We start from the raw sequence: 15,051 nt of genomic DNA on the forward strand, positions 1-15,051 counted from the left end.
AAACGGAGGGAGCGTAAATTTTGTCTGTAACTATCAGTATGTTCTTTTGCCGAGTCGGCCGAACGAGGCAGACCAAATTTCATTATGGTAAAGGAGAATGTAAAGAACTATAAGCATATTCCAGCATGTCAGGTAATGACCAAACAAGAAAAAATGCTTGTATGGAAGATAATATATCAGCTTTTGGTCCGTCACTTTCACAGATCGGTTTAGATACACAGTCCCATCACTATGTGTTAAGTTCTCTTTTTTCTCTAAGAAAATGTGCCAATATGGCTGTGTGCATCCGTTTTGAATGTAGATCCGAGTTTTAATTCATTTTTTTAAAAATAAATGTCTGGACAACATGATAGCAAAATCGAAAAGAAAATGAGGCAATAAAAAATAAAGGAAAAGGCTAATGGGCCCACAATTCCTGACCAACTTTATTGTTACAGTTGATTAGTCGATCGTAAAATAGAAAACATAATTAGCATATAGGGCTTAGTGCTATACCAAAACATTAGTAATGCCAAAACCTATGAATGTTTTGGTACTACCAATACTTTGGACTCTAATAGCTGCAGTCAGCAAACCAAGCCTCCTGTTGCACCTACAGAAAATCAACGCGCGCTAGGTTGGTTGGCTGCAGCCGCGCTGCTACAGCCAACAATACCGATCAACCTCTTGGTAGGGTGGAATTCTTAGTAATGTGTTTGGATTGATACTAATTAAGAGTCAAATTTTATGTTATGGTGAAGAAAGTTTTATAACTATACCAAATTAAGCATGTGCATTACTATCTATTCAGCTTCAAACCAAACCATCATATTTACTATTCAAACTACCAAAATATTGGCATTGCACATTTTGGCATCATCCAAAGTGGCCCATAATTAGTTGAATATTAACTATTAAAAAATAAAATACTTTTATTTAATAATTTAAGTAAATTCTATATATAAATTTTATTTTTAACGAAACATATCTTTTACCAGTTTAAAACACGTGCTAATGTCATTTTACAAGTTAGAACAAGCACTAGTACAATTTTTATCCACTTAGACCATTCACAGTGCGGTGATACTAGTGGGATCTACTACAACAACTTGCACTGTGAAGCATGTAGCTCAATATATTATTACTTTTTTTTTTTTGTCTACTTGGCATGTGAGGAACGCCAGATATCAGGACGCACTGGCCTTATAGTATCTCTGGGAGTATCTTTGGCCCACTGGACGATGGGCCCAGGACTGGTTATCTGCTTCGATGCTCACCCGTGCAGAATTGCACACGTGTTGCTCCCAAAATTGGAGTCATCTCCCTCAGCTCCGGAGCCGGCGACCGGCGGCGGCGGCATGGTCCCTCTCCCGAGCAGCGGTACGGAGATCGCCGGACAACCTAGGGTAAGGTCAGCTTACTAACTCTCTGCGCGTCGCCTCTCTGTTCGTTCGTCATGTGAGGATTTGGCTTGCTCTATTGCGCTGCGGGTGTGGGGGGTCTAGGGTGTTTTTTTAGGGTTCGTGGTGGGTGGGGAGCGATGCTTGTGCAAACATGCTCCTCCGATTGAGATTCGTCGCATAACGTTGAATGATTAGGGGGTGTCGTTGCAAACGGGAGTGGGTTTATAGGGCACCTGTTCCTGCTCTAACATGTGGTGATGATTTTGGTGCCTCGGTTCATTACCCCTGTTAGTTAGCCTCTGTAAAATGCTTAATCTTTGTTTCGGCATTTATGCCCTGACATTTTGGTGAAAATTGTGATGCATTATTTTAATCCTCTATTGCCGTGGGGAAGCTCTCCCCCCAGGTGACCTATTCTAAAAAAAAAAAAAAAAATCCTCTATTGCCACTGCTTCCTTTTATTTTTCAGAAAGAAATGTTCTTTTTTTTTTCTTTGCACACAATCGAAGAAGCGTCTACTTTTTACACCGTTAAATTGCCGAGTTTGCGTGGTACCTTTGGGAGAGGGCATTGTGCCCCTGGGCCGTGCAATTTACAAACATGTTATTCTGCACTTTGATTCATATTTGAGGAGTTATTTTTTGAATAATAAATGGGATCCTGAAAACTAACCCACCTCGAATTCAAATTTATTCGAGATACGCAAGGAACATTGTAAGGATGGACGATGTGTGCTCATAACCTCTTAGGACTTTTTTTTTCATCATGGTATACATTTTACCCTGATAAAGGGAGAAATGAATCTGTCAAAAAGCTGTACAAAAAAAAAAGCTGTACAAAGGATTAGACTGGAGTAGTCATTCTTGCAAATTGCATGTACTATGTGCACTGGTATACCAGATAATCCTGTATAACTACATTCTGTCTTAAGTTTTGACTGAATTTTGCATCTGCAGTTTGGCGTCTATACTGTCCAAGCAGGAGACAACTTCCTTTATAGTCGGCCTCATGCAGGGATTACAGTTGACACACTTGCAAGCAGTTTCTAGCACCTTCAGCATTTGCTCGTCATATCCTGTCCCTCGCAGTATTGGATCCAGGACCTCAATCTGATTCCCTTCTGATTTCATCTCCTGTACCCACTTGACAAGTTCTTTGGATGAAGACAAGATATGGACAGGTCGTCTTCCTGTGAGCAGCTCAAGCAGGACAACTCCAAAGCTGTAAATATCGCCTTTCAAAGTAGCAACCCATCCTTGTCCATATTCAGGTGGGATGTAGCCCAGAGTACCAACTAGCTCCGTAGTGACATGTGTTTTGTTGGCAAGGATTAATCTTGCTAGCCCGAAATCAGCAACATAAGCTTTAAATTCTTTGTCAAGTAGGATATTGCTGGACTTGATATCACGGTGGATGATATGTGGCTTGCAGGCATCATGGATATAAGAAAGTCCCCGGCCTGCTCCTTGGGCAATTTTGAGCCGCTTCGGCCAGTCAAGAAATGTGCTCGCATCATCGTCCCTGTTGTGAAGCCAGTCGTCTAGGCTCCCATTCTCCATATAAGAATATATAAGGAGCCTTGAATTTCCCTGTATGCAGTAACCCCACAGTGGTACAAGATTGTCATGTTGTGCCATAGAAAGTGCTTCAACCTCTGCAGTGAATTCTCTTTCCATCAGGCACATCTCACCAAAAAGCTTCTTGATGGCCAGCTTGGTGCCATCAGGTAAATCGGCCTTGTATACAAGCCCGTAGCCTCCACACCCAATGATATTCTCCTTGTCGAAGTTATTTGTAGCCTTCACAATGTCAGCAAAGGTGAGCTTGTTTTTATCTCCCTTGTTTTTATCTCCCTTCACAATAACTAATGATTGCTCTGAATCAGACTTGTGCGAAGTTGCGTCTACATCTGCATTCTCGCTACTCCTGTTGTTGGTTATACAATCTGTAACCTTTACAGTGGCAAGAAGATATGCCAGAAATAGAAGAACAACAATTCCTCCGAAGAAGACACCGAATGCAGTTGCAAAAATGGCTTTCTTGTTGTGATTTTTTGTGGAAATGGATGCTGCTTGTTCTGAACGACAACTGCGATGAAGAATATGGCCACATAACTTTGGGTTCTCGTCAAAGCTAGAATTTGTGAATGTACTAAACTGGACTCCATTTGGAATAGGCCCTTCAAGATCATTAAAAGAAACATTGAATGCAGAAAGGAAGTGCAGGTTGTTCAGTGCTGATGGGATTGCACCTGTGAGATGGTTCCTAGACAAGTCTAGCACCTGCAAATTTGTCAGGTTGCCGAGCTGCTGTGGAATTTCTCCTGATAAATTATTCGAACTTAAACTGAGGATGTCGAGTGATTTCAACTGACCGATGTCTTGAGGGATCACACCACTGAAGTTATTATTGCTTAGATTCAGCACTTTTGGGAAAGCACTGGTTATCCGGTATTGAAAGCCGGCTGCAGATCTATATATAGGTAGCTCAAATACCCATGGATCCAAACGGGTGGTATTCTTCTTTGTTATTAGCATTGGCATCTCCATTAAAGAAGCTGGAATCCCCCCTATAAGGCTGTTATTTGATAGGTCTAGATGGAACAGTGACTCTAGTCTTTTGATCCAAGGAGGTATAGATCCACTGAGTCGATTATCTAGCAAAAATAACATCTCCAACTTTTCTAGCTTCGACAGCCATAAAGGTATATTTCCAGACAATGAGCAATTAGCTATGGAAAGAACCTTAAGGTTCTGAAAACCATCAATTGAGTTATCTTCTGGCATGGCTTCGCCATAGAAGTTGGTCCCGATAAGAAGGGTGGTGAGGTTCCTAGAATCCTTGAGGATCCATAGCATGTTTGTGATATTTGTCAAGTTGTTGCAACCAACCGATAAGAAAGTAAGGGACTTCAAATTGCTTATTTTCGGCGAAAGCTGACCTTGTAAATTGTTACTAGATAACCGAAGTGCGACCAGATTGGTGCAAGAGTAAATGCTTTCTGGAACTGTACCTTCAAATTTGTTGTCCATGAGATCTAAAGTTTTTAGATTGGACAGGTTGGAGAAGTTCACATTGCTAAGATTGCCGCTGAAGTTGTTTCTCTTGAGGTTAATTGTTATGAGATGTGTGCAGTTGCTCAGGGCTGATGGAAGCTCCCCAGATATGTTATTATCACCCAAATGGAGATCTTGCAGTCTCTTGAGCTGGCCTATAGAGTCTGGAATCCTTCCATTAATGTTATTCCCCTCAAGATCAAGAGTTGACAGATTTCTGAGGTTCACTATGAGTGTACCATTAATTACTCCATTCAACTCATTGTTTGGGAAAGAGAGGTACTCCAATGAGGTAGCGTTGAAGAGATCACCTGGGAGATTCCCGCTGAGGTTATTGTGACCAGCTTTGAGCACTCTGAGCTTCAAGCAGTTACCAAATCCAGGGGGGATGCTGCCATTGAGATGATTATAACAGAGTGCAAGCACTGTAAGGGACGGTGACCTGCTGCAGAAATTACTCGGTATCTGTCCCGTGAAGCTGTTGTTGCTGGCATTCAGCATAACCAGATTCTTCATCATCTCCCATGTGGCAGATGGAAACTGTCCTGTAAACAAGTTGCTCGAGATGTTCAGCACCTGGAGAGGCTGGGCTGGGGTGGAAGACGGCAGCTCATGTATCTCTTCCTTGAGGAGGTTGAAGCTGATGTCAAGGACGGTGATGCTGCTGGATGCCATCAACTCCAGCGGCAAGCCACCGGACAGCGAGTTGTGGGACAGGTTGAGGCGCAGCAGGCCGGTGAGGTTGCCAAGGGACGGTGAGATACGCCCCTCGAGCCCCTTGGAAGCCAGTGAGACATCGGTGACCGTCCCATCTGCACTGCAGGTGACCCCTTCCCATTTGCAGCAGTCTGCGGCATTCCGCCATGACACTGCGAGACCGCCATCGCTGGAGAGGCTGGAGAGGAACTGGAGGAGGGAGCTCCTCTCCTGCTCTGTGCATGAGCTGGTGGGAGAGGCCAGAGAGAGCAATAGCAGCAGCGCAAAGGCAAGATTGAACCTAAGGAAATCTATGAAACATCTATTGCTGCACTTCTTGCATGAGGAATGGAGTTGCTGCTGCTTCTGCATGGCCTCCAAGCAAATGGTGCCTACACCTGATTCTGATCGGAGGTGCAAATGAAATGGACCTGATGATGCTTTGAGGAAGAGGAGGAAAAAGAAAACAAAGCAAGCTGCTTATGTTGCAGTCGTATTCACAATATAGAAAGGAGGATTGGGTCAAGAATAAGGTGTAGTGGCCACACATCCACACTGTTGATGATGTGCACAATTGCCAGTAAGCCACTGCAGGTGCAGCTTCCTGGTTCACACCAGATACCAGCACGTTTCGGTTGGAGCCACCTGCCAAGTGCCCAACCTTTTTGTACAAAAAATTTGTTGTCTGCTTTTGCAATTTGCATCCTCCCTCGATTATGTGATTGTTCAATTGGTATTAAACAATTGTTTTGGTTTACATGATGATATGAGATGATATTATATAATATGACATTTGTTCTGTTCACCAACTTTACAATGACATCTTTTCAGATACTGCAGTATGAAGTGGTAATTGTTTGTGCTACTGTTGTCAGTGTTGGTCATTCCCACTCACTTGGTTCTCTGTGGCCTCTGCTCCACTTATAAATTATTAGCATTGGCTAATTGATTCGCTGTCTCTGTCTGTTCTTTTTTTATCCCAGAACAAATCGGCCGTTGCTAAAATTTAAATTTTAGATAAATCTTAGGTTATTTTTAATGTAGTTTTTTTTTCAACATTAACTTTTAAGTCAGTAAGGATACATATATAAAATGTTTTATTCACATTACTTGTTAGTCGCTAATAAGTCGTTTGGTATTTAGGTAGTTCTTGGTCAACCGATGGGGCATTATGGATTGTGTAAGTTGATTATAATCGTGTCATTTAGAGACGCCAAAGCTATAGCTAGTCTTTTTTCCACGCAAAAAAGGGGGTACAGCTAGTTTTTGACCAATCATTTATCAACGATTTCATCCTGCGTCTGGAGAGCTCTTGTCCTATATGTACAAGAATTGTTAGTCAGAGAGATAACTCTAGAAGTTCAGATTGCTGCGTTTCAACAAAAATGTTCAGAATTTCAGATTGCCAAGTCATGATAACATGTGGCCACGGAAATGGTTGGACAATTGCTGCAGTACAGTCAAATTGCTATACATGATTTTTTTTGAATGAAAATTGCTATACATGAGTAGATATGCATTATGTGACTATGCCACTGAAAGTCTGAAATTGTTCATGTAAACATCCAAAATTTTTAGATTGGGCAATTTGGAGAAGCTGGCCTTTGCCTCATCTCCGCTGAAATGACAAACACCACAGTTAAAATTATGCAGTGGATGGGTTAATTGACTCAACGGTTACTCCCACCGTTTCAGTAAGAACGTAGGATGTTTTGATTTTGTTTTAAATTAAACTTATTTAAATTTAACTAAGTTTATAAAAGAATAAAGACAAACAATTACTACCTCCATTTTATATTATAAGTCGTTGTGATCTTTTCCTGGGCAAAGTTTGGCCAATATTATAAAAAAATATAGCAGCATTTCCAACACAAAATAAATATATTATCAAAATATATCTAATGTTATATTTAATGAAACTATTTTAACATTATAGATGTTGTCAAATATAAAGAAATTTAACTTAGAAAAAAGTAAAACAATTTATAATATGAAACAAAAGGGTATATCATAAAAATGTATTCAAGGTTAATAAAATTAATTTGGCATTCTAGATATTACTATATTTTTTTCATAAACTTAATTAAATTTAAAAATTTTTTCTTGGGACAAAAACCAAAAAAATAGAGGAAGTAGATTAATACAGAGCAACCAATTGTCACGCACGACGCACCCTAAGCCCCACTATTTTAACCGTCCGATCGTCCGTATACGGTTTGGATCAAACGATCGATGGAGATTCATGGGAATTTTACGTGGAAACCCTCAAAGATATCTCCATTACTATGGCCTATTTGGTTGCTGCCCTGAGGAGAATTTACCTGGCCTGAGAGTAGCCTGACTCACTTTACTTCTTGTTTGGTTGCTACCCTGATACCGTCTCCCTCTCGCCTGGCCTGACGCACTGACGCACGCAATTAGCCTGAGTCAGGCGACCAAAATCGGTCGCCTGAGCTCCAGGCGTAGCACCGTTCGTGGTTTACAATGTAATCTCTCTCAGCTACACGAAAGTCACCGCCGTATGGAAGCTCCCACCGTCGCACAAAGCTAGCTCGCGTGGATCCCGGCCACCGCGGCCGTTGTCGTCGCCGTTCTGCCCATTCGGCGAAGCCCCTGCTACTGTCACCGTCGTGGTGCGATGCTACCGCCCCTTTTCAAATCTAGCTTCCCGCAAAGCTTCCGGCGAGGCTGTCGAATCCCGTCGTTTTGCTGTGGCCTCTTTGCGCGAAGCTTTCGCCGAGGCTGCCGATTGTTTGGTTCATGAAGAAAGCTGCGGACTTGTCGATTGAAGCTCACAGCTGGAAAAGATCTAATTTGCCATAGGTATTGCTAGATTTGGGGGTTCGTCTTCCTTGTATTATTCTCTTATTTATTTTCCCCTTATTTTTTGGTATGCGATTGATTTGATTTTGCTTATGGAAAGCTAGGTACATATGGATTTTGGTTGGATGGATGATGCTGCCGAGATTTACATATTCCTGTTTAACACTTTAGCACTTTACTTAGCAATAATCATCTAGAGCAAATCACTTGTTTTTCTTCTCGGGTAGCTGCGACAAACCAAACAAGCACAACCTCAGGCCGCCTGACCAGGTCATGTTCCTAAACTTCTCGTATGCCAGGCATGGAAATTCTTCAGGCATGGTGTCGAGGGCACCAACCAAACAGGCCATATTTCTGTCCTTCTTTTTGCCCTTCCCAAGTTGGGCCGGAATACATGGGCCTCCAGTAGTCGAGGTGGTCTTTTCCATTTGGGCCCAACACGAGACGCAATCTTTTCGTTCCTCACACAGACTAGCGGCGGCCGGCGGGGGAGGTCACCGCGGCCGCCGGTGGCGACGGCGACGGCGGGATTGCTCCTCCCGGACGGCCGGACCGCTGCCGCGCGCCCGCGATGCCCTTGCACTTTTATACGGCAATGCCAGGGCTGCCCTGGTGGGAGGGTAGCCGCTTCCCTTCCCTGTGAGGTGGCGCACTCGGGGTGTTCGGCGAAATGCTCCAGTGACTTGTACCGGGCGGCGGCGAGCGTGGCCATCGAGGAGCTCGCGGGGACCGGCACATATGTCTGGCGCCGGATGGTGTGACACCCCAGTGAGTGCGTTCCGCAATGCCACGCTCTCTTCACGCGCGCGTGTCCGCCCACCTTCGAGAAGGTTGGTTGTTTTGCATTCTCTTACCACTCCGTACTTCCATAGTCCATATTAGTGCCTAGCATTTGTGCTGGTATTTTATCCACGCATTTCGCAGTCAACTGTAGTCGTATCTACACAGCTGAAAATACCTAATATCTTCACTTGAATGGGAACCATTTTGATTTTCGAACTGAAAAACTCAAGGAACATAACAATTTCCTCACTTGTTTTGACCTTTTGTCATGCCTGTGCAACCTGAGCATGAACAGTGTTTAATAAACTGGGAAAGGAAGACACGTTACATATCCACTTTGTAATAAAAAAAAAAAGTAAATAGCAATGCCTCAAAACGACACTAGTCTGTAACAAGCTGTACAGGACGAATGGCAAGACAAATCAGAAATACTAGTTCTAGTGAAACTAGATCAACTCTTACATGGAAAGTGCAAGAATCTCTAACATATACTCTAACAAGAAATACTAGTTCTAGGGAAACTAGATGAACTTAGTTCACAGAAGGCACACGATTATCTATCATATTTTTTTAGATAATCTATCATATTATTGCATCTTTAGGTCAGGGTCTATACTGTCCAGACTGGCTACTATTTCCATCATAGTTGGCCTCATCAAAGGATTACCATCGACGCACTTGCAAGCAGTTTCAAGGACCTTTAGCATTTGCTCTTCACACCCTGTGCCTTGAAGTGTTGAATCCAGCACCTCAATCTGCTTTCCCTCTGATATCATCTCCTGTACCCATGGGACAAGTTCCTTTGAAGTAGATAGTATTGGAACTGGCCTCCTCCCAGTGAGAAGCTCAAGCAGGACCACTCCGAAACTGTACACGTCACCTTTCAATGTAGCAACCCATGCTTGCCCATACTCAGGGGGGATGTAACCGAGAGTGCCGACTAGCTCGGTTGTGACATGAGTTTTGTTGGGAAGGATCAACCGTGATAATCCAAAATCTGCAATATAAGCTTTGAATTCTTTGTCGAGAAGGATGTTGCTAGATTTGATGTCACGGTGGACAATACGAGGCTTGCAGATATTGTGGATGTAAGAAAGGCCATGGCTTGCTCCTTTCGCTATTATGAGCCGTCTTGGCCAATCTAGAATTGTGCTGGTACTATCGTCCTTGTTATGAAGCCAGTCGTCCAGACTGCCATTCTCCATGTAAGAATATATGAGGAGCCTTGAGTTTCCCTGGATACAGTAACCCAAGAGTGGCACAAGATTGTCATGTTGTGCCATGGAGAGTGTTTCAACCTCTGCACTGAACTCCCTTTCCATCAGGCACATTTCACCATTGAGCTTCTTTATGGCAATTTTTGAGCCATCAGGTAGCTCTGCCCTGTAGACTAATCCATAACCTCCGCATCCAATGATGTGCTCCCTGTTAAAATTATTTGTAGCTTCCATAATGCCAGTGAATGTGAGCTTGTCTTCTGCTTCCTTGCCTTGCTGCAACATTACTAACAAATGCTCTGAACTGATGTTGGATGATAATGCTTCCGTGTAATCATTGTTGCACCTATTTTTGGTCATGAAACTCATACCCCTGATCGACCAAAGGAGATACCCTGACAACATAAGAATGACAATGGCTCCAAAGAAGACACCAAAAATAATTGCAAGTATGACCTTCTTGTTTTGTTGTTTCTTTGAGATCAAATGTCCATCAGCTGAACTGCAATGGCGTACAAGCATAGGACCACACAGCTTTGGATTGCCATAAAAGCTAGAATTTGTGAATGTATCAAGCTGACCGCCAGTTGGGATAGGCCCTTCTAGGTCATTGTATGAGATGTTGAATTTGGAAAGGAAGTTTAAATTGTTCAGTGCAGCTGGGATTGTACCAGTTAGATTGTTGCTTGATAAATCCAGCACAAGCAGATCTGTGAGGTTGCAGATCGACTGGGGGATATCTCCATATAATTTGTTATAGCTCAAATTCAGTGAAAGGAGCACTTTCAACAGACCAATCTCTGGGGGGATCAAACCAGTGAATTCATTTTTGCCTAGATTCAGCACTTTGGGAAAAGCACTGGCCTTGCGGTATTGAAGTAGTGATGCATCTTTATATATGGGTAATTGAAATGCTCTACGGTCCAACTGTGCTGCAGCCCTGTCTGACCTTAGCATTGGCATCTGTAATAAGGACATCGGAATTTCTCCTGTCAGATTGTTATTTGATATATCTAGATAGAAGAGGAAGTTTAGGCTACTGATCCAGTCTGGTATTGGTCCAGTTAGTCGATTGTTGTCTAACTCTAGCACCTCCAACCTTGAGAGTTTCGATAGCCATCGAGGTATTTTTCCAGAGAATGAGCATTCACTTAGGGATAGAACCTGAAGATTCTCAAAACCATCAATGCTATCATCTTCTGGTATTCTCTCATTCATGAAGTTTTGGCCAATAAGAAGGGTGATGAGGTTACTGGAGTTCCTTAATATCTGTAGTGCATTTGTTATGTTTGTGAGATTGTTGAAACTGAGTGACAGGAAGGAAAGGGACTTCAGATTGCCTAGTCCCTTTGATAACTGACCATGGAACTTATTCAAAGATAGCCGCAGGGCAGTTAGGTTGTTGCACGAGTATATTGTTTCTGGAATTTCACCACTGAAGTTGTTCTGCCGAAGATCTAAAGTTTGTAGACTTGGTAGGTTGGAGAAATTGACATTGATAAGGTCTCCACTGAAATTGTTGTTATTGAGGTCGATGATTTTCAGACTTGTGCAGTTGCTCAAGGTTGATGGTATGCTCCCAAACATTTTGTTGTTGCTCAAATGGAGTTCCTCCAATCTGTTGAGCTGACCTATAGACTCCGGAATGTTACCGCTGAAGTTGTTCTCTCCAAGGTCAAGGGTAGCCAGCTTAATGAGTTTGACAACATTTACCCCTTCAAGTGTTCCTTGTAAACCATTGTTTGGTAAAGAGAGGCACTCTAAGGAGGTAGCATTGAAGATTTCATCAGGGAGATTCCCACTAAGGTTGTTGTGGCCAGCCTTGAGGACTCTGAGACTGGAGCAACTTCCAAATCCAGGGGGAATGCTCCCACTGAATTGGTTATAACTGAGTTCAAGCACAGATAAGTATGGCGAGTTGGTGCAGAAATTAGCTGGTATATGCCCACTAAAGCTGTTGTTACTGACATTGAGTGCAACCATATATTTCATCACTGCCCATGTGGATGATGGAAACTGTCCTGCTAACAAATTACTTGAGATGTTCAGTACCTGCAGTGGCCTTGCAGGTGTTGAAGATGGCAACTCGTTGAGATCTCCATCCAGGCGGTTAAAGCTGACATCAACGACGATGAGGCTGCTGGAGGAGAACAATTCCTGCGGTAGGGCACCAGATAGCAGGTTATGAGACAAGTTGAGGCGCAGAAGTCCAAGGAGATTACCAAGAGACGGTGAGATGTGTCCCTGGAGGCTCCTAGAGGCCAGGGAAACATCAGTGACCGTGCTATCTTGGCTGCAGGTGATCCCATCCCATTTGCAGCAATCTGTACCATCCTGCCATGACGCAGCGAGGCCGCCATCTTGAGAGAGCTCCCTGAGGAACTTGAGGAGGGAGCTCCTGTCCTGCTCTGTACATGAACTGGTGAGGGAGGCAAAGTTGATCAGCACCACCAAGGCAAGGCCAAGAAGAGGTATTGGAAATTTGTTTCTATGTGCCTTGTAATGAGAATGAAGGTGGTGCATGGTTTTCTTGTGAATCTAGCACTGAAACCTGAATGCTGAGTTTGTATCTTCTCTGGGGAAAGCATCAGATGGTCATATCAAGAAAGAGAATCAGGAGGAAGAAAGAAGCCTCTATGGGCTCCATATTATTTTGGCCTTCTTTGACTAGGGAATGCATCAGATGGTCATATCAAGAAACAGCATCACAAATAAATACTGGTCAATGGTTTGATGCTATATCATATGGGTACTCATTAAGATTTAGGACCTCACAAAAACTGTCAGTGCAGTTTTGTTCGTCGCACTATGGCGTTCCAGTAGCGGCTGCCAGTTATACTATTGGAAAGTCAACTTGTCGACCTTGGTGGCCGTAAGTAATTCTCTCCGTAGCCATCCTTAATTTTTAACCTTAAACACGTTGACATTGTTACAACATGCCTTAATTTACTTGATCAGGCATGACTTATCTTACCAGCTTCACCATGGATCTCTTCGGCTCTTCGCTAGCTATTATTCCGGACAAAATTTTGACACAAAGATTGAACTGAAGGATGCTGCATCACCTTTATTCAACAGGAAAATGCCCTGTATTTGCGAAAGAACAAAAATAATTGCTGAAGATTTGTAAGTTGGAGAGAGAGCACTACATGGAATTAAAGCATCATTCTAAGAAGTGCATATGATTTACAGCAATCATCATGCATCGGCGTCGCGGTCATGGTGTGTACAACAACAATGAACAACTGGTGAGTGGAGGGACCAAAACTGCTGCTCCCTTCTTCGGCTTGAATCTTGACTGTTTACTTGCTGACTCTGTTGTTATCAAGCGTGCGCTTTGGTTTATTAGCTCCACACGCTTGCAGTTGTTTTCCGTTTTCCACTAGTATATAATTTAGGTCAACATCGTTTCGCTCTTATGCATATGCCTATGTTTATGAACTAAAATTTAAATTTTAAAATTATTCTTAATCTTAAAATTGATTTTATGGTTTTTTTAATTATGGTTTATTTCTTTTGAATTACTAAGAATACATATATAAAAAGTCAATGTTGTGGAAAACGGTTGATACGGCCGTTTATACGCCCGTTAAAACGTATGCGGCAAGCTGCCCGTCACGTTTTCACGAAACGGTCTTCATTAGTTGTCCTGAACGCGTAATCAATGTAATTACCGATAAATCATCCGTTTTTAACTAATTCATCCGTATAATCGGGCATGATCACACGGCCCAGCCCACAACTACCCTGACCTATAGTTGGCCGTACGTTGTTTGCCCATCCAAATCCATCCCAGCCTAAATCTCACTGTTTCATGCACAACTATGGAATGGATTATGAACTTTAATATATGTTGAGTTAATGCCATGTCACGCTTGTTCTATTCTAATATAGTAATATGTTCAATATTTGTAGTTTCATGCATTTACCTAAAAAAGTTAGCAAGCTATTATCAACTTTGTCCTTATATTTACAAAACGTTAAATTCCGTCAAATTCCGATTAATCGTCCGCATAACGACTAATCGTTTGGCGGTACCCTCTTCGTCCGATATCCGTATTCCGTCTTTCACAACACTGACAAAAGTTTTACATATAAATTATTTTTTCTTTGCTAATAAACGTTATGAATAGACGTAAGATAAGCGAAACGATGGATCACGAGCATAAAATCCTAAGCATGTGATGGATGAGTGGATGACTAGTTAACTCAGACGATCACTTATGTCCTTTTTTGTTTTTTGAAATGAGATTATAAACTGATTCACTGGGGTTTGATCTATTGTCAGATACCTTCTCTGTATCCCGCCGCCGCCGCCGCCGCCGTGGAGGCGTGGAGGTGTGATTATTTATTGGAGAATGGGCGCGGAGCGGTGAACGGTCGCCTTGACCGAGCGGTGGGCATCTGGTCTCGTTTCAACGGTTCGGATCAAGTCGCGCGTGCAGCGATTATATAATACTTTATCCGTTTTATATTAATAATATAAGACTTTCTAACATTATCCACATTTACATGTCTAGATTAATTAACATACGTATGAATATGGATAATGATAGAAAATCTTACATTACGGAGGGAGTAGTAACATTTTGCACGTGAGCCCTTAGACTACTGTGCATTCGTGCTTAAGGGCTCCTTAAGGAATGAGCCCTTTAGTTTTTTTTAAGGAATTTTAGAGAAAAATTAGCATGAACTCACACCTCCTGGAAGTCTTTGTATCACTCTTTCTCTAAATCCTTTAGCGTTTTCATGTGAAGCATCCAAACTATATGACTAGACAATTCTTGTGTTCTATGATTTGACATTATTATTTAGGATGAGATGGCATTATACCGTCCTAATTCCTTTGTTTTCCTGTTGCCTGTATTCTGCTTTTTAAAGTCGTTCCGGGTAGGATCACTACCAATAGTAGCGATTTGTATGCTGCTTGGATCAAGGTTACAGGCAACCTCATGATATTTCTACTTAGACCATGTTTTTTTTCTTCAACTCTAAATTTTAATTTTCTCTATTTTTGTTAGTACGTGTTTTAAAATGTTAAATAATGTGTGTATTTGTTAAAAAAACATATAGAAGTTGTTTAGAAATTCAAGT

General features: G+C 42.2%; 1 protein-coding gene and 1 long non-coding RNA gene across 2 annotated transcripts; one reads left to right on the forward strand and one right to left on the reverse strand.

Moving 5' to 3' along the window:
* Positions 1 to 1,793: 1,793 nt before the first annotated feature.
* On the reverse strand, positions 1,794 to 12,563 carry LOC127762172 (tyrosine-sulfated glycopeptide receptor 1-like). The gene is made up of 2 exons (XM_052286557.1): positions 11,048 to 12,563; positions 1,794 to 5,381 (listed from the first exon to the last, which is right to left on the reverse strand). The coding sequence occupies exons 1-2, from the start codon at positions 12,478 to 12,480 to the stop codon at positions 2,309 to 2,311; spliced, it is 4,506 nt and encodes a 1,501-aa protein (XP_052142517.1). The 5' UTR covers positions 12,481 to 12,563; the 3' UTR covers positions 1,794 to 2,308.
* LOC127762173 (uncharacterized) lies at positions 12,445 to 14,777 on the forward strand. Its single transcript, XR_008015444.1, has 3 exons — positions 12,445 to 12,829; positions 12,916 to 13,205; positions 14,246 to 14,777. It is a non-coding gene; the product is annotated as an uncharacterized LOC127762173 (long non-coding RNA).
* The last annotated feature ends 274 nt before the right edge of the window (positions 14,778 to 15,051 follow it).

Source organism: Oryza glaberrima, chromosome 2 (genome assembly GCF_000147395.1).
Source record: "Oryza glaberrima chromosome 2, OglaRS2, whole genome shotgun sequence".
Lineage (NCBI taxonomy): Eukaryota > Viridiplantae > Streptophyta > Magnoliopsida > Poales > Poaceae > Oryza > Oryza glaberrima.